The sequence below is a fragment of the Strongyloides ratti genome (assembly GCF_001040885.1).
Source record: "Strongyloides ratti genome assembly S_ratti_ED321, chromosome : X".
In the NCBI taxonomy this organism is placed as follows: domain Eukaryota; kingdom Metazoa; phylum Nematoda; class Chromadorea; order Rhabditida; family Strongyloididae; genus Strongyloides; species Strongyloides ratti.
The window spans coordinates 3,999,061-4,024,386 of NC_037309.1; the positions used below are offsets into that span (position 1 = coordinate 3,999,061).

The 25,326-nt window shown below is 20.0% G+C and overlaps 6 protein-coding genes across 6 annotated transcripts; 3 read left to right on the plus strand and 3 right to left on the minus strand.

The window, feature by feature from the left end:
• Positions 1-5,867: 5,867 nt before the first annotated feature.
• On the plus strand, positions 5,868-7,564 carry SRAE_X000085900 (Immunoglobulin subtype 2 domain and Immunoglobulin subtype domain and Immunoglobulin-like domain and Immunoglobulin I-set domain and Immunoglobulin-like fold domain-containing protein; the record flags this gene model as incomplete). The annotated part of the gene is made up of 5 exons (XM_024645255.1): positions 5,868-6,383; positions 6,434-6,578; positions 6,667-6,705; positions 6,749-6,879; positions 6,938-7,564. The coding sequence occupies 5 exons, from the start codon at positions 5,868-5,870 to the stop codon at positions 7,562-7,564; spliced, it is 1,458 nt and encodes a 485-aa protein (XP_024510731.1).
• A 3,091-nt stretch (positions 7,565-10,655) lies between these two features.
• SRAE_X000086000 (Hypothetical protein) lies at positions 10,656-11,086 on the plus strand (the record flags this gene model as incomplete). The annotated part of the gene is made up of 3 exons (XM_024645256.1): positions 10,656-10,691; positions 10,765-10,852; positions 10,995-11,086. 3 exons carry the CDS (start codon positions 10,656-10,658, stop codon positions 11,084-11,086), a joined length of 216 nt encoding a protein of 71 aa, XP_024510732.1.
• Positions 11,087-12,042: 956 nt separating this feature from the next.
• Positions 12,043-14,278, minus strand: SRAE_X000086100 (Basic leucine zipper domain, Maf-type and Transcription factor, Skn-1-like, DNA-binding domain-containing protein; the record flags this gene model as incomplete). The annotated part of the gene is made up of 4 exons (XM_024645257.1): positions 12,043-12,275; positions 12,320-13,115; positions 13,789-14,021; positions 14,071-14,278. The coding sequence occupies 4 exons, from the start codon at positions 14,276-14,278 to the stop codon at positions 12,043-12,045; spliced, it is 1,470 nt and encodes a 489-aa protein (XP_024510733.1).
• A 203-nt stretch (positions 14,279-14,481) lies between these two features.
• On the minus strand, positions 14,482-15,909 carry SRAE_X000086200 (Beclin-1; the record flags this gene model as incomplete). Its single annotated transcript, XM_024645258.1, has 5 exons — positions 14,482-14,567; positions 14,613-15,333; positions 15,388-15,546; positions 15,585-15,659; positions 15,709-15,909. 5 exons carry the CDS (start codon positions 15,907-15,909, stop codon positions 14,482-14,484), a joined length of 1,242 nt encoding a protein of 413 aa, XP_024510734.1.
• A 4,572-nt stretch (positions 15,910-20,481) lies between these two features.
• Positions 20,482-21,300, plus strand: SRAE_X000086300 (Carbonic anhydrase family-containing protein; the record flags this gene model as incomplete). Its single annotated transcript, XM_024645259.1, has 1 exon — positions 20,482-21,300. The coding sequence occupies one exon, from the start codon at positions 20,482-20,484 to the stop codon at positions 21,298-21,300; it is 819 nt and encodes a 272-aa protein (XP_024510735.1).
• A 179-nt stretch (positions 21,301-21,479) lies between these two features.
• On the minus strand, positions 21,480-24,935 carry SRAE_X000086400 (Phosphorylase b kinase regulatory subunit beta; the record flags this gene model as incomplete). The annotated part of the gene is made up of 3 exons (XM_024645260.1): positions 21,480-23,987; positions 24,041-24,599; positions 24,649-24,935. 3 exons carry the CDS (start codon positions 24,933-24,935, stop codon positions 21,480-21,482), a joined length of 3,354 nt encoding a protein of 1,117 aa, XP_024510736.1.
• Between the last annotated feature and the right edge of the window lie 391 nt (positions 24,936-25,326).

Sequence of the window (25,326 nt, forward strand, 5' to 3'; positions counted from 1 at the left end):
TCAGTTTGGTATTTTCAACAAAAGTTCATATAATTTTTATTATAATTATTTTATATAATAATAAATATATTATATATATGTATATGTATATATAGTTTAAATGCATTTTATCATTTATTATTATTATACAAAATATATTTTTATTAAACTAATGATAGATCTTTACTTTTTACTTGTTGTTTGGGACAATTTTAACATAAAAGTAAATTAACCATGTTCCTTAAAGATTCATTGTTTAAAATTATTTAAGGTCGACTTCAGTAAGGTCGTTATCCTCATCTTTTTATATCAATTTATCTTTATACATTATGATAAATGCCATAAAATGAATATATATTTATATGTAGAATAGATACAATATATATATATAAATGTACCGCAGATTGTATGAAATGTTTAAAGACAATGAAAAAAAAAAGAGTAGCTTTTGTTAGTTGCCGTACCTATTATTATTTTAAGTCATATCCTAATTATTATTATACTCCATATTTCAATAGTTATTTTCCATTTCACTAATTTTTATAAAAGTTAAATTCTTTGATCTAATGATGTTATTTTAAATCATCTATAATAATATTGGTAAAAGCCTTAACGTTATTATAAAGTTAATTAAAATTTAATAATTTAATTATAATTTTAACTTTATAAAATTATTTATAAAAATGAAATAAAAAGTTTTTTTTTTTTATATATATATATATAAATTATTTTTGATTAATTAAGTATAATTTTATTATTATACTTTTATAAAAGAATATTATTTAAGGTTGTAGTATAAATATTTATTATATGCTTAAATTATTTTCCATAATTTATTCTATTCAGTTATACAATTATTTTAATATTACAATTTCAACATCTTTTTTATAGTAATCTTGTCATAAATAATTGCTAAAATTTTGTATATATATATTGAAATATTAGTAATATATTCTAATTAAAGAAACATTTAATATATATATATATAAAACCTTACTATTATTTATGTCAATTATGGTGGATCATTTAAAAGCTAGATATCAAAAAGCTTTTTAGAGATTGAATATATATATATATATTTTTAATTAACAACTCCCAAAGGAAGTTTTAAAACGTTAATGAATAGACATATTCATGATATCGATGACAGGGAACCTTTGTTATTTGTCCATTTTGCCAGTATCTTGTCTTTCAATTATTTTCTTGACCATTTCCTGTCAATCTTTACTAGTGCTTCATCTTATTTACTATTTTACACTTTATATAATATATATTAATGTTTACTATGCTTTTTATTATCACTTACTAAAATTATCCAATATTATATTCTATTCTAATAAAAACACCTTGTTTATGGACTGATATTAAATATAATTAAATAATATAAATTAAAAATATAAAAAATTTTATGATCTACAGACGCCATATTATTTTATTACTTGACAATTTTATTTTATTATTCCTTTTTCATTCAAATATATCTTTTATATTCAACAAATAATTTTATGTTTTTTGAAATATTAAAAATATAAATCAAAAATTTTTAGATTTATTATTTTTAAAACAAATAAATGTACTTTGGATGGCAAATTTTACTTACCCTATTATTATTTAATCATTGATATGACTTTTTGATTAATATATTCTTCAAGGAAAATGTTAACTAACACATCATATAATTATTTACAATCATGTTAATCACTTAATGATATATCTCAATCTGTTCATTAATTAAACTAAAAAATTGTATTTACTATATATGATAATGTAAACATATTTCATATTATATATTTGTTTCTCATTAAGTATTAACAAATCTTTTTATTTTTCTTATTTTAAATAATTACTAAAGATTTTTTTTTTAATATATAGTATTAAACTTTATATTTTCTTATAGTAATATTTTATTTTCTTAACATTAAAATTGATTCATATATATTTTTTTTCTATTATTTTCTTGAAGTACAGTTAACTTTAATATAATCTTTTATTATATATTTGTATCTAATATTTTTCTTCTCCAAAATGTGAATATATTATTTTTACTTTTTCATTGAAATTTTTACTTTATATATTTTTTAATCCATATGCTTACTATTTTTTTTTCTACTTTTTACATCACAAATTTAATCTAATAACTTTTTTTAAAATAATATAGTAAATGATATCAAAACATACCGCTATATTAGTATTACTACTTTTTAAAGCTACATAAACACCACACAAAACCGCTTCGGCATTTTATAACTATCAAAAAATATGTCAAGTGTTTATATATTAATATGTATAAATTAATATAACATTTGTTTTATAAAAACTGTTAAATTATTAATAACTTATAAATTATTATAACTTAACAAAAACATTAATGATATCTTTATATATTTAAATATTTTTTAATGAGTTTAAGATATTAAAGAATAAGGATAAAAGTTTTTAATGCGCAATTAAATTGTATGACTCTTATAAATATATATTAAAGTACAAAATCATAAAATTTTATCCTATTATTTAAAAATAGATAGAAGAAAAAAAAAATTTTAAACAATTGATATTATATTTTTTATTTTTTTTTTTTGAAAGACCGCTTTTTATATTAAATTGACTATATATCTATTTTTATCTTTTTATTCATTAATATTTTTTAAAATAAAACAATTTTTATCACACACAATTAATTATATCATCAAATTTATTAAAATAGACATGTGTCAATAAAAAAATATATAATGTATTATGTATTAGTACAATATTATTTATTTTTGTAACACATATTCCTAGACAGTTACCATTTATATAGGAGACTTTTTTTCTCAAAATAGATATATAGAAAATATAGTATATAATAAAAAAAAAATAATATTAAAAAAGTGCAAACTTTTATCATTCTAATGTATATTTTATACCAAGTCATATTTTTTTTTTCTTTTTTTTTTAATTCTTATTTTCTTATATATATATATGTAACATTTATGATATATAATGTGTATTGAATATTTGATATTGACTTATAATTATAATTTGTTCATGATTATGTTGTTAAATTACATTGTTTTAATAATATAAATTAATTTAACTTATCATCCTATTTCATTAAAAAGTAACTCAGTATCATTTTCCATTTTACTATCATTATAGATAGAAGTTCAACTTTGCTTTTTTTTAATGATAAATTGAAAATGAAATCTTTTTATAAAATATAATTCATATATTTATATAAACAATTTTATCCCTTTAAGAATTGTAAAATTAGATAAGATTTGATTATTTAAATGTTTACATGCACTGATTAAACTACACTTCATTGTTGTAAAGATAAATTTAGTTGGTTTAAAGATATTTTAAGATAAACTTTCATCTTCATTCTTAATTTATAGATAAATATATTTACCATATTTAAACTACTTTACATTTTATTTCCTTATTATTATAAATTTAAAAATTTTTATTTTAACTCTTCTTTCCTTCAAATACCATATGTGGTTTATTTTAATTATATATATATATTTTTTTTTATTATTCATATTATAATATATAGTAATATACCACCACTTTTTAATAGTGATTTTTATAACAACTAATAGTTAAATTAAAACATTTTTAGATAAAAAGAAAAATGAGCATTTGTTATTAGTATCATTTACAACCTTAAATGATCATTAAATTAGAAGAGAAATGATACTATAATAGAGGGGGGAACTGTCATGTTATAATAAGTGAAAAAGGAGAACATGTTAACCAAATATAATACTTTATATATATTAAAAATGTCATAAAAGATTTTTAAATTTAGACAAAAAAAAAGAAGAACAATATAATAGCTAATTCATTTTTAATTAATTTTAACCTGTAAAATGAATAAAGCATCAAATATACAATAGAAACAAATAATTTTTAATAATAATAGTTTTAAAACTTTAAGTTACTCTCTTTACAGTATCTCATTAAATTTGCACACATAATTGATCCTATAACATCAATCAGATATTATAAATAAGTGTTAATATAAATAGACTTTTGTCCCATGATACCTTATTGTATTATTATATAAAGATTGAAAATTTTGTAAAGAAGTGTTGTATTTTTAATAACTAAGTATGTTACCGCCTTTCAATTAAACTCATAAATATAAATGATTTAAAAGCACCAGGAGAAGCTGTTAATATTATTTTTATATAATTTTTGTATTTCTTATATATATATATATATTAGAATATATGCTTATATTTAATTTTTATAATTTATATATATTTTTTCTTATTTATTATTATCAAATCATATAAAATACATTTTTAATCATAATTAAAAGAGATTATATTTTCTTTATCTCTTTCCATTCAAAGGCATAATTGTACGGTTTTCTTTTAATTTTATATTCCAATTAAACATTTATCATTAATAATAAAGTCAATTTTCTTAAATCCTAATTATCTTTTAATTTAGCTCCTGGTAAAGCCGTTTAACTATTTATGAATGAATAAGATTTATTCTATATAACAAGAAGTTAACAAATTATAATATGTATATTTATACCTTTAGCCATCTTTTTTCTTTTTATCTTATGATGATCAGATGTTTGGATTAACTTCTTATCCACTTTTGTATGAAATATAAGAATAAATAGATGGGTGTAAAAAAAAGAAAGTGAATAAAGTTTGTTAAATAATAAGATATATAATAAAATAAATGTTATTATTAGTTAATCTAAACTATCATAATTACCGCTTTATTACAAAAATTTCATTCATTCTCCTAGACATAACAACATTTTTAATTGTAAACTTAAAAAAGATATTTAATATTAACAAAGAAATGTTTCTCTCTTTTACCAAAAAATTAATACCGAAAATGATAATAAATTTAATCCTAGAGTAATTAAATGAATAATTGTTTATATCTAATCTCCTCCTTCTATTATATTTTTTTTTTGTAATAATATGTATTGTTTATTATAAAAATATATTAAAAGTTTTTAAAATATCATTTAAAATAATAATAAACCCTCCTATTAATTGTTCATGTAATAATATACATATTATATAACTTTCCTACATCAACTTTTATATTTTTATTATAAATTAAGATTTAGAAATTTTTATTCCAAAGTTATATATAAAGTTTTTTTTTTCTCCTGCTGATCGGAAAATTATATTATTTTAAATTAAAGAAATATCTTTTTAATTATATTTTTATTAAAGAAATATTTACGCTTTAATAGATAAATTACATTTTTAATGATAATTCTAAAAACTATTTTTTTAAAATATAATAATATTATTTAATTATTTACATATAAACTTATCTTACCAATATTATTTATATTAGATTTTCATGAAAAAAAAACATTAATCTTTCAATTTTTCTACTTTTTTTATGATCCACCCCTTAAAACATAAATCTTCTAATTTATATATCATCTTCCTTTTTACAATTTAAAATAATATAAATATCTTTCAGCTGTGGTAACAATTTTTTTAAAATATTAGAATAAAAAAAAAAATTCTTTTGATAGTTATTTACTGGCAACCTAAAAATAAAACTACTTTTCTTGTTACAAAATAATAAAAAAGTATTTTAATCATTCATTAGTATTTTTGAATATTAGTTTTATCTTTATTATTTAATTATACTATTCTTTATAATAATTTTTAAAAAAGAAAAAAAAAATTATTTTTTATTAATTAATTTTAAATATATTTTATGTTCCTTATTTTGATATGATTATAAATTATTATTTATTAAATGATATCTTTTATTAATATTTTACTTCTTTTTTTTTAAGATATTCTTTTAATATTGCTTTTCAAAAATAAGAAAAGAGTGAAGGATATATTAAATTTGGACATTCATATAATTATTTCATTTTGTTGTTGTTTACTGTTACAAGTATGAGACAAAAGATTTGGAAAAATTTTATTTTTTATATCATTTATATTATTGGATTTTCAATTCATTTATGGAGTCAAGAAATTTTAAATAAGGGAGAAACATATTTTGTTAAAAATGGTGATAGTCTTGAATTGTTATGTCATATTAAAAATGTTATCAAATTGACAAATGATGAAAGTATTTCTGTTGCATGGTCACAGGGTCAAGATACTGGTTTAATTGCTTCTGATATGGATATTCAAGATGAATCAGGAAGATATGATGTTTCAATGGATCAAGATTATTATAAACTTATAATTCCATCAGTTACTATTGCTGATGATAAAAAAACATTTGTATGTACAAGTTACTCTGAAGGTGCACCATATCAAATTACTCATAATGTTTTTATTGGTGAACCACCTACTGCTACAATTATTGGTAAGGAGGATAAGACAATTGCTGAAGGAGAGGAATTTGTTCTTGAATGTCAGGTTTCAGGCATACCACTTCCTAAAGTACAATGGTTATATGAGGTATATTTAGTGTAAAAAAATATTTATATATATTTTTAAAAATATTTTAGGATAAAGAATTACCAAAAGGTGTAGAAACAATAGAAAATAAACTTATTTTTAAGAAAGCTAAATATCAATTTGCTGGAAATTATAAATGTATTGCAAATAATAATATAGGAAATGCTTCTGTTCAATCAAAGATTAATATTGTTGGTAAGTATCATTTTAAAAATAGATTTTTAATTTTTTTATTAATATGTTAATGTATAACATTATAAATTTATTTTTTATCTTTTTATAGATGCATCAAAAGCAATTGAATTACCAATTGAGATGAAGGGTATGTTAAAAATAATTATTAAATTTATTAAAATACATTTTAGAACATGTAAAAATATATGATAAATCTGAACAAATTACTTCTGAATTTGGAAAAGAATTAAATTTATCATGTAAATATACAGCATACCCAGAAGCATCTGTTTTATGGACTTTTAATGGTAGACCCCTTGATGTAAGATTTTTATCAATTCTTTTATATAAAACATATTAATAAATGACTTTTTTTTTAGGATATGGTAAATGAAAATATAACAAAAATATTTGCCTATCAAGAAGAGAAATATACATTTTCTGTTTTAAACATTAATACTTTTCAAATTTCTAATATAGGGCAATATAAATGTAATGTTGTAAATGGAAAAGGAGGAAATGAATCAAAAATTATTAATGTTATACCTATTATACCACAAATAGATATAAATGTTGGTTGTAATACTTTATATTTTGAGACAACATTTAAAGGAGATATTAAAAAATTACGTTTATATTGGAAAACACCATTATCTTCCAATTTTAGTGTTATTGAAATTGATAAAGAAGATTTTTCAGTATTAAAACAACATTCTAATGGTATTTCTGGTGCTGTTGAGTTATCACAATATGGTATAACTAAAAATCATTTAATTAATTTTGAAGCTATTCTTGAATCAACAGAATATGGTGATTTTAAATCATTAAAACAAGTTACATCATATATTTTTGATGAAAAAAATCCTGGAAAAATAGGAAGTTCTAAAGAATATTTGAAATGTTTTGATTTAGATACAGAACCATCTTCTGGAAATCGCAATTATATTCTTCTTACAAAAACATTTATCAGTGCCTTATTATTCATTGCATTTGGTATACTTATGTAGATGAAATGGTTATTTTTTTTTAAGTTTATTTCTTTTATAGTGAAAATCAAACAAATTTAATTATTTAAAAATTAATTTTTTCTTCCCCTTTTTTCTTTATACATTTTTATTAGTTTTTTATTTTTTTATTTTAACCTTATCCCGTGGATTGTTTTATTATCCGCAAATCTATTAACGGATTTTAATAAATATATATGTATACTAAATTTAATATATATATATATTTAATTCTGCATTATCTACTTTCTCATCCAATTGAAGCCATGTAGAGGAATATTATAAATAAATATTATAAAGTATTAATCAACACCATTAACTTTATAAAAATCCCTATTTTATATATTCCTTACTTTTTTATCTCATTTTATAAAATGTTTCTTCTTTTTCTAAACTTATTTTAAAAGCATTCTTTTTATGGATGAACTTTATTATAATAAGTAAGTAAATTTATGTTTCATTTAATACCTGATAAAAATCTTTTTTTTTTTTACATTTTAATATTTTATTATTGTTAACATACTTTATATAAAATTTTTACTGTATCTTTTTAATGGATAAAATATTGTTCTTATTATCAATAAAATAAATAATTTAAATTTGTAATAAAAAATATAATAATATTTCTAATATAGAATAAAAAAAAGGGTTAATTAACATTGTTAAAAAATATATAAAAAAACATATTTTGAAGAGTAATTGTTTATAAAATAAATTTACTATGTTTCTAAGATGTACTCTATGGATAGTTCATTGTAAATATTTAAGATAATATATTTGTAAAAAAAAATGTTATTCCCAAATGTATACGATGTCTTATTTAATTAGGTTTTCTCAAAAATTTTAGTTTAACTTATTTGATTAAACATAACGGGTATGAGATAAAATTAGATATAATTGTTATAAATTTTTAAAAATAAAAAAAAAATAGCAACTATATCTTAAAAAGGACATTTTATTTACCAAAACTTTTTATCAAATATTTTATATTATTAAAAAATATTTCAATAAGTATAAAGATTGTCTTTTTTTCATATTCTTATGTATATAAAAATTTTTATTCATTAAAAGTGCCATCTAAATGAAGATTTTTATGGTTAAAAATTTTTAATAGAATAGAAAATTTTGAACAGATAAGTATATATTTAATTCTTATATATTTTGTTAAAAAAAATACATTCTTGTACAAAACAAAATAATGTATAAAAGTATTCTAAAATTAAGGTTACCCCTGACAACTAACAATACCAAGAAAAATAGCGTATACTTTAGCAAATCTTGGTAAAAATTTTTATGTATTCATATTTAATAATTTTCACGTAATATTTTATAAAAAAAATGTTTAAATAAAAAAAAAATTTATTTTAATTACAGATAACATTTGTTATTTATAAAATTGCACTTATTATATTATATATGTTTATTCAAATGAATTAACGATTATTTTTAGTACAAAAGTTAATTAATCTTTTTACTTTTTTAAGTACAAAAAAAAATTTTTTTTTTCCCTTTTTAAAATATATATATACTTATATGTATCTTGTTTTTTTTTTAAATATAAAAAGAATATAAAATAAATATCTCATGTATATATCATATTAAATATTTACTTTTTTTAAACTTTTATTATCTTTTGAGTTAAAATTACTTTAATAAACTATTTTCTATGAATTAAGTAGAGAAATTATTATAATAATTATGCATTATTAAAAATAGTAATAGGAATAAAACAAAATTTTTTATTATTTATTTTCAATTGTTATATTAAATTAACATAATTTTAATATCTAAAATGTCATGAAAATAAAATTTTAATGTGATAATATAATATTACATATGAATATTTTTTAATTTCTTAATTATTATAACATAAAAATAATTATCTTTTGAGAAGTTAAAATTAAAAAAACATATATTTTTAAAACCAATAATTTTTTCAATTTTTTTTTTGTAAAATTATTATAACTATTTAAGTAAATATATTTTTTAAAATAATAGAAAAAAATTATAAGGTATTATATTTTAAAAAAATACAAGTTATGTAAAAAAAAGTTTACTAAATAATTATATTCATTCTAGAATATATAGTATATAATTATCTTTTATGTTATGATTTTTTTTTAATATATTACTAAATATATTTTAAAAAAATTATATTATTCTTTCATTTATATATCAAAAATTTAACTTTGATGTTCATTATATTTTTTTTTAAAAAGTACACCCACATAAAATATTTTATTGTCACGAAAAAATTAGTAATAAATACTATCCAGATATGTATATTTTTGTTATTGTATAAAAAAAATTTAAGTATATAAATAAATAAATTTGCTTTTTAATTTAATAATTTTTTTTCAATTCATAATTACAATGAATCTTTTTGTCATTATTATTATTATAATATTAATAAATAGTTTATTCAAAGTATTATTTTAAAAAGTAGATTTAAACAACATTAGACGTCTTTTTTTTTTTATTTTATTTTATTTTTTTTTTTTTGAGAATATTTTTTAGTATTTGTGTGAATAAATATTATATTAATTTTCTGATATATATTTTTAAAAAATTTTCATCACCTGATTAGACATTCTTATATACATATATATTTAAATTATTTCATTTAATACAATTGTAATATTATTGGTATATTTCTCTATTAATGTTATAATAGTATCCTATGATATTAAATTTTTTTTTTTTATCCTCCTTATTTACACTTGATAAATATATATATAGTAATAACAATTCGTTAAAATGTTTATACAAATATATAAATATATATTATATATATATACATATATATTACTTATAGTCAAACTTTTTTTTTAACAAATTGATATTTTTGGTATGCCATTTATAACACAAAATTTGTGACTTCCTTGTTTTAAAAACATATACCTATCATCTTTTTATTCTTCATTCTTTTTTTAATCATTCTATATCAATATAAAAATTTTTTTCTATATAATTTCAGGTACAAATAAATTTTTTTTTCTCTCCTTTTTATCTATATGCTAATAAAATTTCTTTCTTTTGGTTATTATTATTAAAATAATTTTTGTAAGTTGCAACTTTTCTATATTTTTCAAAAATGAATTTACAAGCAAATTTCTCAAAAAAGAATAATGTAAGTATATATTTTAAAAAAAAAAAATTATTAAAAATAATATGTATAAATTATTAACAATATCTTTTTATAGGAAGAATTTACAGTTAAATCTGGTTTTTTAGCTCCACCAATGGTTCGTCCAAATAGTCCTCGTCCCCAAAGAGCAACGACTCCGACTGGTATGTTATATTAAAATAAATATTATATTCTTTTATCTTGTTTTTTTTAATAAATATATAATATATTTATTGGTAGATTAAAGGGATTAACAATATCTTTGATCTTCTATTCTTTGAAATTTTTTTTAATTACTTTTTTTAGAAACAACATGTATTTCTTTATCAACTGGAAATTGTATAAGGTTAGAAACAGGAGGAATAAAAAAAGATATGCCGTCTACAAATACCAAGTAAATGTTATTTTTTTTGTTCCATAAACTTTACCATACATTCTACTTTAACAGTTGAAGCAAAAAAGGTCAAAAGAATTATCTTTTCCTTATTTTTAGTACAAAAAAAAAGAACTTTTTTTTTTTTTTTGAAAAACAATCATTTTTAGCTTTAATATATGTAATATTATATTTAAAAAGTACAAGAAAAGAAATGTTTGTAATTATCCTTTAATTAATTTAAAATATGAGATTCCAGAATATACAATGTTTAATTATTAAAAAAATGAAAACACTTTTTTTTTCGATTTAAATATAAAAGATGATTATATAATGTTTATGGTGATACCACGGGTTGTGAATTTGCGTAATATGAAACCACAAAAGTAGTATTAATTTTCAACTTATACTGTTTTAAAATACTATACTAGTATAATAATTAAGAATGATAATGGATTGTGACAAAAAAAATGAACTAAAATCTGTTAAGACAAAAAAAATTTCTTTTTTGTTCAAAAAAAAAATAGTTTGAATAATGGTAACTATAACCAACAATATTCAAAATAATTGCTTGCTTTTATCAAAAATTTGAGTAATATTTAAGAAAACTTTTTTTTTTATTATTTTATTTTCTTTTTATAATTAAAATATTTCTTATGGTATATTAGTTTAACATTTTATTAAAAACAAAAGTGAACTTTTTTTAATATATTAACATTTAACATAAAAAAAAAATTCATTTTAAAAAAAAGGACATATTATAATTATTAAACACTAAAAGGGGAATGAAAAAAAATATTATAGTTGTATAACCGGTCTAAAAGACAACAAAAATATTATGAAGAGATCTCACAATAATGCGAAAATATGTATTGGATATTTTTTACATCATTGTTATCATATATAATAATATAAAAAATAGGGAGATAATATAGTAAGGAGATAGTTATATTAAAAAAATATATTTTTTTTCATTAACTTTTAAATATCGTGAATTCTGTAGAGTGGATCTGATTTTTCAAGTAAATCATCTGAAAATTCATATTCTACATTTTTGGGTTGAGATTTTCTTATATATCTAGATGGTGTTGGTTCTGGGTCAGTTAAAAATGATGTAGAAGTGATTGATATTAAATCAAATCTGGAATCATCTGATTTTTTATTTTTACCAAGCTTATTGCTGCGGACTTTTTTTGCTGCTATCTTATTGCGACCTAAACATATTATTATTGATATTAATTTTTCTATTTAAATTTACCTCTTCTTCGAATATTTCTACATAATGCTTTTTGTTCTTCACTTAAATTATTATTATCTAGAAATTTTTTAAATTGTTTTAATGTAAAATCACGAAGTTCACCAGGAGTTATATTAATATTACTTTCAATAAGTAATTCATTATCTTTTGAGACACGTCCAGCTGATTTCTTTCTTACGTCCTTATAATAACCTTTTAAAACTTCATTTTCCACAAAAGGAAATTTTTCAAATTCTTTTATTTTTTCTTGAGCTAACTCAGGTCTAAGTGACATATCTCCAGGTACATCATTTGGTACACTGTTCTCTTTTCTTATTACTCTTTTAACATTTATTTTTGTAGTCCCAAATAGCGATACTGATTCTGATGTACTTTGTCCTTTTCTTTTATTTTGACTATTTGGAATATCTAATCTTTTAGGTGTCATTTTCATATCATACATATAAGGATCAAAATGTGAAGAAAGTGGATCTGTTGGATTATTTTGCATCTCCCGTGCAATAATTTCAAACTCGGAAGTAAGAAAATTCTCCTCCTGTGTTGGATAATGCTGATATGGATAATCGTTTCTCTCAACTTCGTCTAAAGACGAAAAAAGACTATCACAAATATCTTTTTCGCTACATGATAAATTGTTTAAATCAAATTCTCCATTATTTAATGCTTCATCAATATATTCATCAACACTATCACTAAATGGTGATCTATTACCATATGGAGATTGATCTCTTTTATCAAATTGTTGTTTAAAATGTTTATCTAATTCAGAAGTTGATGATTTTCTGCTACCAGATAACTGAAATATAATATAAATAAACAATTAAAAAATTTTTTTTAATGAAAAAGTTTAAAAGTATAAATAAAATTGTTAAAAATCATTCTAAATATTAAAAATGTTTTATAAAATAATATATTTATTAACTTTATATTTCTTTAATGATATATTTTGTCAAGGAAATATTAAAAATAATGAGAAAATATATAAAACTGAAGGAAATGTAAGATTACAAACAAGTATTATGTTAATGGAAAATAATTGGCAATATTTTTATGGGTCATGGTATAAATTTTTTGACATAGAAATGTTTTGGGAAGAAGCATCAGAATTTTGTAAGCAATTTGATGGTTATTTAGTTAGTATTGATAACCAAAGGGAAAATGATTTTGTTGATAAATTAAGAAAAAGTAAGATAATATATTTTAAAAAATATTAATAATTATATTATTTTTTAGAAAATGATATTTGGATTGGATTTACAAAACCAAGAAATGGTTATTATCAATGGAGTGATAATAATTATGTTAATTTTGTTAATTGGGGACCAACACAACCAAATGAACCTGATGTTGATTGTGCAATAATGGCTTACTCTAAAGATGATTCTGGAAAATGGCATGATTATTCATGTGATGGGAAAATGCCACAATATTTTGTATGTAAAACAAAAATATAGAAAAAAAAAACTTACTTGTAATGAATTAGAAGGTGTATTTTCTAAATTTTGTCCACTATTCGTAGTAAAATCCTTTTTATATAGTTTATTTTTTTGTGATCCAAAAACAATATCAGGATCAAAATTATTATCAACAACTAAAGCATTAATTCTTATTGGTTGTCTATTAATCAAATCAACAAAAGGTAATTGATTTTTTTCAAAAAATCTATCTTTAAATATTGGTAAATGTTTTGAAAAAATATTTTCTGAAAATATATATAAATTTATATAATTAAAAAATTATCTTTTTATTACCTTTATCATATTTTTGATGACTTCCAATGTATATTGAACCACTGATTAAAAAAGTACTTAAAAAAAGAAAATTAAATAAATTTTTAGACACATCCATATAATAGTTATCGAATAAAATATTTTTTGATTTTTTATCCTTTGTTTTGTTGAAAAAGGATGGAAATAGCATAATTGATGCTACCAATATTTGAAGGTATTTTAAAATCATTACCCTGTTGCCTATAAATAAAAAAAATAACTTTAATTAGTCATAAAATTGTAAGATGATAAATAAATACACGGAAATTAAACCAAATTCATAGATAGAAAAAAAAAGAAATGTTATTAATAGATGAAATATTTTTTTTAAGATAAAATTATATAATATATCATTTTTTATAATCATCTCTTTTAAAACTCTTGTATTTTTTTTTAAATTCCTTTAATAGAAGCTGCATACATTATAGCATTCTTTAGATTTAATAGCATTAATTTCATTGCTTTAGTCCACCTTTCATCTAAAATAAAATTATATATTATTTAATTATTTAATTATTATGTACCTTTTTGAAATTGTGTTTTAATACTGTACCATATTGCTGATGCCTCGTTGGAAGCATTTATTACCTCATCTGCAATTCGATCATTTCTTATTGTATATGGAAATATTGTTCCAGATACAATATTATTTTGTTGACAAAATTCAATGTCAAATTTTTGTAAACATTTAACATATGCTGAAATGGAATCATCTAAGTATGCTTTAAAAATTGTCCAAGAAGATTCATATAATTTATAATCTTTATATCCTGTTGAGTTGTACTCACGAATAATTGATTGTGATCCCATTGGTATTAATTGATAAGGATACTGTTTAAGACCTAACAACTCAAATAAAACATGTAAACATAAAACACATTGACCCCATGCAGCATTAAATTCATTTAATGGAATAGATTGATCAGGTAGTCTCCCTAGACGTAAATCATTTATACAACCAATTTCTTTATTGTTAACATAAATGTAAAACGTTTTATTTAACATATTTACTTTCCGAAGTTCATTTAATTGTTCAATTGCGAATGTCTCCTGTAGTTTCATTGAATGTTTTTTTAACGAAAATTTAACCATATCACCATGATTAATTTTTAAATTATTAATTAACTTTTTTTCAATACCCAATAAATTGCTTTCCTTTTCTTCAAGTATTTTTATACTGTCTTCTAATTCTTTTTCTTCATTCTCTAATTTTTTTAATTCATACAATAAATTTTTTTCTTTTTCCTAAAGATAAAATATATTATTTATATAAAAATAAATATATATATATATACTTACTTGTAATTTTTTTAGATTTATTTTTCCAACAATTTCATCATTCTTCTCATCACTTTCTGATGAAATAATTTTTTTTAAACATTCTCGATAACCTTTATTTTGTTCTTCTAATATAATATTTTTTGAACGTAAGTTTTCCACTAACACCAAATGACAATCCTTTAACACAAATACATTACGAAATAAAAGCAACTTACATTACATATAGGAACATGAAAAGGAGAGTCAGACTTTGCAATCATTGTAACAATATTACCTTGAACAAAAGATAACTAAATTGAATTAAATAATAAAAAAAAAATATTTATATATAAATACTACCTTTGAATTATTTATCAAAGAATATTCCATAATTTTAGAAGTATCAGAGTCTTTTAAACTTTCATGAAGATTAAGTATCTCTCCACAACTACAACATTTTATTTCAACATTGATTTTCTCTTCTTGTTGTTTATTAATAGGAGACAAATCAACATTAGATTTTAAATTATTTGATTTTGAAGATGAAGGAGTATAATTCATTTTTTATATATAGTAAATAGGTATATGTAAAATTTAAATAATACAATATTATAATTGTTTCGTAAAAAGTTATCTTTTAAACAAAAAAAAAATATATATATATATAAATAATAAAATACTAACATTTAAAGTTTTAAAATAATGTGAAAAATGGTAAGAAATAAAGGAAAGTAAATATATTTTGTAATTATGAATTGAAAAGAGTAAATCATTGGTATTCTTCTATAAAAAAGTAAATATTTTGCCAATCAGACAAATGAGTATTGTTATATAATTCATTTTTAAAGCATTTTAATAGACAATAATTTAATAAAGATAAACATATATACGCTTATTACTAGTTTTTTTTTTCTTCTTCTTATTCTTCCTTACAAAAATAAATAGGTAAATAAATAATATTATCTTTATAATAACAATAAGGTATCTTTGTTTCGTTGTGATACGCTACCATATATCTTTATGTCCAGCGCACTTTTTTAAACGTTAATGTGGTAGATATAAAAATATATGACACTCGTTGTGTGCGCTTTATAAAAATTTTTTTTTTTTTCTAAGGAAAAAATACAACTCAAATACGAATATATATGTTATTTGCGCGAAAAACTATAAATAATGCATATATAAGTACCATGTAAATAAATATAAAAAAAAAATTTTTTTTTTCTAAATCTATTTTTAAAATAAAGAAAAAAAGCTATAAAAAAATAATTTTGCATTTTATTTGTTTTTACATACGTATATTTACAAATTATCTAAGAAAATATGTAGAGAGGTATAATCATTTGATTAAGAATCATTTAAAATAATATAACAAAAAAATATCAAGATGTTTGATTTATATACTTTTTAAAAATCACTAAAATTTTATAATCTCTGTTCAGAACAAAGATAAGCTTTATTCTTGTTAATATCTAAATTAACAGTGGTAACTATTTTAAAATTTATATAGGCATCAGTTATTTATTTTTTTCTAGTTGGTATAATAAAAAATTAATTCACTCAATATGTAACAGAGATAAGAATCAAAATACATATACATATATATATGTATATATGTATATATATATATTTATTAATAATAAGAAATATTGTATAAACGGTTTTACTTATATATTAAAAAATATCAAATTTTATAAAGATCCATATATTAAAGATTTTAAATCTAATACTAAAAAAAAATAACATTATCATATGAAGTATTATATTTATATTTTGTACTATAACTAAAAAAAAGGATCATTTTTCTATTAATAATACATAATTTAATAAAAAGAAAAATAGTTTAATCAAATTTTAAAATTTTCTAATTATTAGTTTAATATCTTTTTAAATTATCACCAAACACGTTAAAGAAAAAGATGTATGATAATTAATTTTGACAATTAAAAATATTAGTAAAAATGTTTAAAAAACAACATATTTTACACATAGGCTTATAATGAAATATTGATAAATATTAGTATGTTTCATCTAGAAGTTTCCAGAATATAATAATTATTTGTATACTTTGGTTAAGTATAAAATGATGCCACAAAGGAATAAAAAAAATGATAGGAAGATTAGATATAATAGTATATGTAGAAAAGTATTTTGTCATATAATAAAACTTAATATGTTTAAAAATATCTAACAATAAGATAAATTAAGTTTTTATAATATGAAATGATGAACTGATAACAACATTTAATTTATTTTGTGTTTTTTTCTTATATATACCCTTATTTAGTTTTTAATAATAAGTTAAAAATTTTTTCTAAATACAAACTAATTTTTACCCTCATTTTGGTAAAGTATAGCTGTTCTTCCATGTAAGAATATTTTTTTTATTTTATGGACTTAAATATAATTAGATAAACTTATAATGATAGTTATAACTAAATAATATTTTGAAATTACATTGAAATGAATATTAATAAAAAAGTTATGAAAATTTTGATATTAAAATAATTTCACAAACATATTTTGTTTTCCTATTCTTTTCTAATCATCAGTTTTATATATTTATTTTATACCTACCAGACACTTATTAATGATAACGGATAATACTATTTTATAAAAGATAACACATGACATTATCACTAGATATTTTTAATTATCTTCCTTTTTTTCCTATTTAAAATAATAATTGATAAATATAATCAAAAATTATAATTATTAAAGGTATTAAAAGATCTATAGTTACAACTCATTTTTAATATTTTATCCCTTTTCACTTAAGATACATTTTTTTAATAACATAATAATATTTTAAAAACCTAAAAAAAATTATATGTTAATGGACATTTTATAATGTAATCTTATCAATTTTAATTATAATGTAAGAGTATATACAAATTTGTATTAAGACAAGCACAAATTTTCACATAATATGAAATGATTTTTACAGTTTATATCATATTTTACAATTTTAAAATACTACATATTTCTTTTGAAATAATAATTTCAATATAAATAATATTTTTATCTACTAAAATGTAAAACTTTTCTACAATTACATAGAAAAAATAGTTAATAAATTAATAAAAAAAAATTGAAATATAAAAGAATAATTAAATATTTATAGAAAAAAAAAATAGACAATTATTTTAAATTTGTATATACATGTATAATATTTATAAACTATACTAATTAAAATAGATAGTTGAGGAAATAATGATTATATATTGAGTAAAAAGTTTAGAGAAATTATTCAAGCAATATATAGAAATAAATTATAATAATATGATTAATGAGATTTCAACAATGTTGAATATTTAAAAATTTTGAAACTTAAACATTAATAAATGTTATAATGTGAATTAAATGAGATTAATAGTCAGCTGTGAAGATAGTTCAATTAGTTAGGTCATTATTTGATTACTGATATTAGACAAAAAGATATTAAGTAAAAAGTTTAATTTTCTTACAAATTAAAATAAAAATGGTTCTATTTTACTTATTTATATAATTATTGAGGATATAAAATTTAAAATTAAACAAAAAATATATTATAATTTAAATTCAAATTTTATGATAAATTTTTTTGAATAATACATATATATATATATATTTTTTTTTGTACTGTTTATCTTTCATGTGTTAAAACTATAAATGCTTTAATAAATATAATGATTTATATTGTTAATAAATCGTTATAATAAAAAAAAATGATTAATAATTATTTTTTGTCTAAGAATATATATTTATTGATTTTTATGAATTTAAATGTTCATTAGAATCCATTAATAAAATTTTATTTTTTTTTATGGTTATTCAATTATGTTTTTTTATAAAGTAATTACTATATTGTAATAATATTTTTTTTTAAATGTCGTTAAAATTTTCAAAATTTTTTATTGTTTCTATCTATTGTTATTATTGTAACGATTGGTAATAATTTAAAGTATTATCATAAATTGAATAATTATATCAAACTACATTAAGAAGGTATACATTACCATTTTTTTTGTAAGAGTGCAATATGTTATAATTTTTAAATAATGTTTATATTAAAATTGGTAGTGTAATATTTAATTTAATAAAATTTACATTTTAACAAACAAAATATTGAAACGAATTGTAAATTATAATATTAAAAATATTTATTGTATAATAAATTAAAAGAAAAAATATTATAAAGTAGAACAGTTTGTCTATATATTCAATTTTATTTAATTTAACATTCTTAATGCATGTTGATCACCATAGATTTTAAAAAAGATATTTTATTTTTCTTGGGTAATTTTATAATTTAAGTATAATTAAAAATAAAAGTAATTTTAATAAAATAATGTATTGTTATCATAAATATTTTTTGTATTTTTAAATAAAAAAAAATCCTTAATTATATTTAGTAACTTTTTGTTACAATTTACCAATTAAAAAAATTAATTTATTGTCTCATAATGAAATAAAATACTTTACTATCAATGTATTTCAATAATGTTTTTATAAATAATTTTATAAATCATTTCCTTGTTTATATTATTTAACTACTTTACAATTTATTTTTATACTTTAACTTTTATTATTTTTTAATTTTATCTAAACATTTTTTGCACTTTAATTGCAATGATGTTAATGTAAGTGTTATATACCTATGAATATACATTCTTCTTTAATAAATAATAAAACACTAATTTTGATATATCTATATCAGTTTTAGAAAGAAAATATTACTGATAAGAATGTAGGAAAAATTATTCAATACTTTATTAACGTAAATATATGCTTTAATATTTTTAAATGACATTTTGATTTTTCTACCCTCATTTGATATTATTGCTTAAAACTCAAATATATATATATATATATATATATATTTTTTTTAAAAATAATTTAAAATAACTTATTTTTTCTTTAAAAAAAAATTACTTAGAGATCATTAAATTAAGTTAAATGATATATAAATATGTAATTAAAATTTAAACATATATAGATTTATAAGTTTGATTTTAGTATAAACAATTTGCTTTATTTTATCATTACTTCTAATAAAAAGAAAAAGACTAGTTTAGTTATTTATAATGTGATATCTTTTTCTAACTTTTTAAAATGTTGATTACTTTTTGTTAATTTTTTTTTATTTTAGTAATGAAGGGCTTAGACAAAGTTTTACAAGGAGTTTTAAAATTTAGAAAAACCATAAGAAAAGATTTGGTTAAACAATTTGAAGAAGTTCGTGATAATCCACAACCAACTGCATTATTTTTTACATGTATGGATTCAAGAATTCTTCCATCAACAGTTACTCAATCAAATGTTGGTGATATGTTTGTCGTAAGAAATTCTGGTAATATGATACCAGGATCAAGAAGTTTTGGAAATGTTGGACATGAGGTGTCTGTTAATACTGAACCAGCTGCATTAGAATTAGCTGTTACAAGAGGTAAAATTAATCATGTCATTGTTTGTGGACATTCTGATTGTAAAGCTATTAATACTCTCTATAATCTTCATACTGGAGTTAATAAATTTAGTGAAAAAAGTCCAATGGATCGTTGGTTGAGACTTAATGGATATCATAGTTTAAAAAAACTTGAAATGCGCGAAAACGATGGCCCAAATGTACCACTCAAATTTGAAAATGATGATCAAAAGTTTTGTTTTTATGCTTATATTGATAAGGAAAATAAATTAAATATTGAGGATAAATTATCCCAAATTAATACCCTTCAACAAGTTTTAAATATAGCGTCACATGAATTTATGTTTGATTATATTGCAAATAATGAAGTTTTTATTCACGCTATGTGGTTTGACATTTATACTGGAAATATGTATATGTTTTCAAAACCAGAACAAAGTTTTAAGATGATTGATGAAATGAATACTAATCATTTACTACGTTATGTTGAAGATGAAATGAAAGGTATGAAAAATAACCATCAAAAAAGTAATAACTGTTGTTAATAATTGATATACTTAATATAAACAAATAATGATTATGTTTTTTTTTTACTAGTTATTTTTTAATTATGAAAAAATAAAGTATTTTAAAAAAAAAATTATGAAAATTGCTATCTATAATGACATATTTTTTGTTCACCTTATTATTTTTAAATTTGATAACTATATGTATCTACTTATTCCTATGAAATATGACACATTGGAATATTTTTTTTATCTTTTGATTCTAATCTTTCATCTTCAGGTATTGTATAACGATGATTTGAAATAAAACCATTTGGTCGTAAAAGACGTTTCATTATACTTTTCATTAAATAAACGTCACAACGATTATCACTTTTTTCATTTTCATATTCATAAAAACGTGCCAAATTAATTGGAGTATCACATATATTGATATCTTTACAAAATAGCTTATAAGCATCAGTTAATAATTCATCACAATCAAGAATATTCGTAATTCGTAATTCTGGATGATGTTCAGATAGGTATCCTAAAACTTCAAGTAATTCTACAAGTAATTGACGATGTTCTGGTTGTTTAATTATTCCTAAAATTGATTCAATTTTGTAAGCAAATGTCAATTCAGAATGTGTAAAAACTTTTAATGTAGGATATTGTGATAATTTTTCTCCAGCAATAACTAAACCACCCTCACATTTTTCTAATAATTTCCAAACATAATCAAAAACTTTTGGTGATATCATATTTAAAGAACTTGTTAAGGTTCTTCTTTCCCATCTGGGAAGTAATATCCAATTTTTTTTTGTCATTAAAGCATAAACAAACTCTTTGATAATTGTTGGTGGTAAATCAAAAATAGTTACTTTACTTTTTATGTGAGAAAGATATGCTTCAATATCTCCATACTCTAATGAATTACCATTTTGAATATAATTAAGAATAATCTTTATAGCACCTTTTAACCAAGCTAAACGAATAGTTAAAACTTCTGTAAATGCTGTTGGAATATGTTCAATTAAATCTGAACATGCTATAATTAATTCCTGATAAAGAACAAATAAAGCAGCATCAGCATTTTTACATTTCTCATATATTTTTGTAGTTATTTCATTAGGTGTTTTTGGGACATTTATTATGTCTTCAGATTCATAATCTGTTCCAATACTAACTTGTTTACCTCTAACTAAAATATTTGTAATTCCAGGAGCTAAATTATTAATTGTTTTTCTTAAAACTGAAGCAGCTATTCTTATAACATACCAATCACTAAGAGTACATGATATTTCATAAACTTTTTCAAAATAATTTTTCAAAGGCACTCCATTAATTTGATAATCTTCACCATATTGTTTTCTAAGAGAACATAATGAAAAAGCAGACATTCTAATATTATTTTCAGTTGGTAATGTAGCATATTTAACTAATTCTTCATATGATAAATTATCAACTTCTGATGGTAAAATATATTTTATTTCTTTATCATTTATAAGTGGTATACTAGAATCTTTCTTTGGTAATGTTCCAAGAATTTGTACTTCTTTAACAATATCAAAAGTAAAGTCAACATTTTCTGGTGTTACAAAATCAATATGTTCAACACATCCAGTATTTATAAGTTGGTGTATTCTACCAACACGTACTCTTACACCATTCATATGACCGTTTTTTAAACAGACAAGAAGATTTAACATATTGTTGAAAAATTGACCTAACACATTATCATCTCTTAGTAACAAACAAAATGTTGGTCTTCCAGCTAGTTTCCATCTTTTTGCAACAAAATCAATTTCTCTTTTAATATCATTAATAATAACAGTTGGATCACAGTTAACATAAAAATCTTTGTTTTCAAAAATCAATGGATAACATAAAATTGTTTCACCAAAAAATCTAAAAATTTTACAAGTATTTAAAGAACCAAATGGTCTAGAAGGTCTGCCACCTAAATTTAATTTTTTACTTTTTCCTAAATGATTAAAAACTTCAACCATTCTCCAAGAAGGCCAAATTTGAACTGGTTCAATTTCATGGGGTGTTTGTGTTGCGATACCATATGTTGCTAATAACATTTGTAATTTTGGTGATTCAGCTATAAGAGCAATCTGAACAACAGGATCACCATTCATACTACCTCTAAATGCTGAATGTCTTATTGAGATGGTTGGACGTTGTCCTGCTGGTAGATGTCGATATATTGGATCTAAATCACTTGAATGTATAATTTTTTCTTTTATCATATGTGCAATAAGATATACACAGTTACTCCATAAATGATGACCATATTCAACAGGACTAGCAGGATAATAATCTTGACTACCAGGATGATTTTTTTCATCATTATATGAATCTTCTTCAAGATAATAACATTCCGGTAAAATCATAAATCCTTCTCTAAAATCACCTGGAACTAAAAGACATTCTAATTTTTCCCAATATTTATCACACATTTTTTTATCACCTTTTAATTGATAAGTAAGATAAAGATAAGCAAAAAAAACTGGAAATTGACATTCAACTTTATCAAATTTAGATGTTTCATTTTCATTATAAAATTTTCTTGTTTTGTTTTCAACTTCAGTTTTATATCCATCTCTAAGATATCGTTTAAGTCCAAATTTTCCTTCTAAATGTTTTAAACATTTATTTATTGTTTTGTCAAAAAGTAATGGACTATGGGTTGCAAATGCCGGCCATCCAACAGTTGCAATTAATGATGCATCGGTATTCTATAAAAAAAATTATTTAAATATTAATGCTATTATTTTATGTATATATTTACCTTTGAATTTGATTCTCTTGGTAATATGGTTTCAAATGTTGTTCTATTTCTATTATGACCATCAATATCAACATATATAACTGATGAGGATGATCCATTAGTTCCAAAAATATTGAAACCATTTATTGCTTCTAAGGCACTTTTAACCATTCCTAAACTTGATGCATGTATTTCAGTTGTACCATTATTATATCTTGTTCCACGTTCCCACATTCCATAATCTGGTGTTCTATAAGATCTTTCAATATAAAATACCAAATTTTGTATAAATGCTACTTCATGATTTGTATAAATAATTTGAATACCAAATGATGTCATTTCTACAAGTGCTAAAATGTATAAAGCTACTAAGTCCATTTGAAGGTGCTCGAAATCTTCAGGAATTGGATCACCTGTTTGAAGATTAAAACGTGAATGTAAAGCAAATTCAGGAGTATTTTTTTCTTTAAAATCATTAAGCTTATCTATTTGACTCATCCAACAATTTAATATACCACGCATTGTTTTTACTGCACTTTGACAAAGACTAGTTTCACGACCTCTGTCATCATCTAATCTTCTAAAAAATTTTCAAATAATAAATTTTTTTTCCAATAATCAAAACTCACTTATATGCCAAACTACATGACCAACACGTTAAAGCACAATATATAGAATCTTTGATATAACCAATATTTCGATCTTGTGAATATCGTGGAAAAAGGCCTGTTGTAGCACTTTGATAATCTAAAATAATTCTACAAACCATTTGATAAAAATGATCAGTTTTTTCTAAAGTTGTTTGTGATAATCTTGGTGTAAAATCCTTAAAAGGTGTTAAGTATGCCTTTGTCATTTTCCTCAATCTAGATGACTGAGCACCATTCGCATTAAAGCGATTGTATCGTTTCCTCATATCTGGAGTGAAAATTATATAATTTTATAAAAAAAAATAATAAAAAATTGGAAATATAATGTTCCATTCAATAATTCATTAAAAAGCAGTTAAAAATGTGACTACTACTATGTTATTATTTTTGTCTTATCTCAAACAGAAATCTTGTGTTATATGTGTTAAAATACGTATGTCTATTAAGATGACTGATGAAACATTTACATATATATATTATATAATCTTGATTATTTGATTTTAAATTATTAAAAAAGATATAGTATTCAGTGATTGGTACTTTTTAAAATTCAAAATAATAATTTTAACTTTTTTTAAAAATTATGTATCTTGAAAGTATTTGAAAATTATAAAATATTACTTAAAAATACATAAAATAACAAATATTATAATAATA